Consider the following 696-nt stretch of genomic DNA (forward strand, 5'->3'; position numbering starts at 1 on the left):
CATCATAGAGTCTTTCGTTTTCAACTCCCCATGTGCTAAACATGGAAACCCTGCACCCAGATGATCCTCTGTTGGCCCATTCTCTCCCTGATTCCACATTAGGTTTCTATACAATCCTTACTTCTTCCACATTATTCTGTCATGACTTTGGGTACATTCCCTCGGTGTTTTTCTTTTTCTAAAAATTAAAATCAGCAATGGTAGTTGTTGTCATGAGATCTTTGCACAAAATCCTGCAAGTAATTCCCCTGCCCAGCTCCACCCTGGGTAAAGCAACACACAAAACTCTACCTTTGGAGAAAGGGGAATCTAAATACACCCAGAAAGAGGTTTTAGTGTCCTGATACCTCATGCTCCCATTTTAGCATCAACTGACTGATCACAGTCACAATTACCAAAACTTGAAAATGAGGGCAATTTACCTTTTGGACATGTTTTCATAATGCTGTACAGAGAGAAACAACAAAAATAACGTGTTAATACACTTCACAAGATTCACAGTGAAGGTTTAGTTGCTCATTTCCAAGGATGCCTTAGCCCAAATTTCAGCAAATTGTATCATGTACACAGAAACAGCGGAGAAGGCAATGGCACCCCACTCCGGTACTCTTGCCTGGAAAATCCCATGGACAGAGGAGCCTGGTGGGCTGCAGTCCATGGGGTCACACAGAGTCGGACCCGACTGAGCAACTTCAC

General features: G+C 43.2%; 1 protein-coding gene across 1 annotated transcript in view; it reads right to left on the bottom strand.

The window, feature by feature from the left end:
* Positions 1-696, bottom strand: part of LOC104987503 (tripartite motif-containing protein 43B-like) — a 35,051-nt gene that overhangs the window by 27,165 nt on the left and 7,190 nt on the right. Inside the window, 1 exon segment of the mRNA XM_010838475.1 lies at positions 423-445. Within this exon segment, the coding sequence (XP_010836777.1) occupies positions 423-445 (23 nt within the window).

Source organism: Bison bison, unplaced genomic scaffold (assembly GCF_000754665.1).
Source record: "Bison bison bison isolate TAMUID 2011002044 unplaced genomic scaffold, Bison_UMD1.0 scf7180017864096, whole genome shotgun sequence".
In the NCBI taxonomy this organism is placed as follows: domain Eukaryota; kingdom Metazoa; phylum Chordata; class Mammalia; order Artiodactyla; family Bovidae; genus Bison; species Bison bison.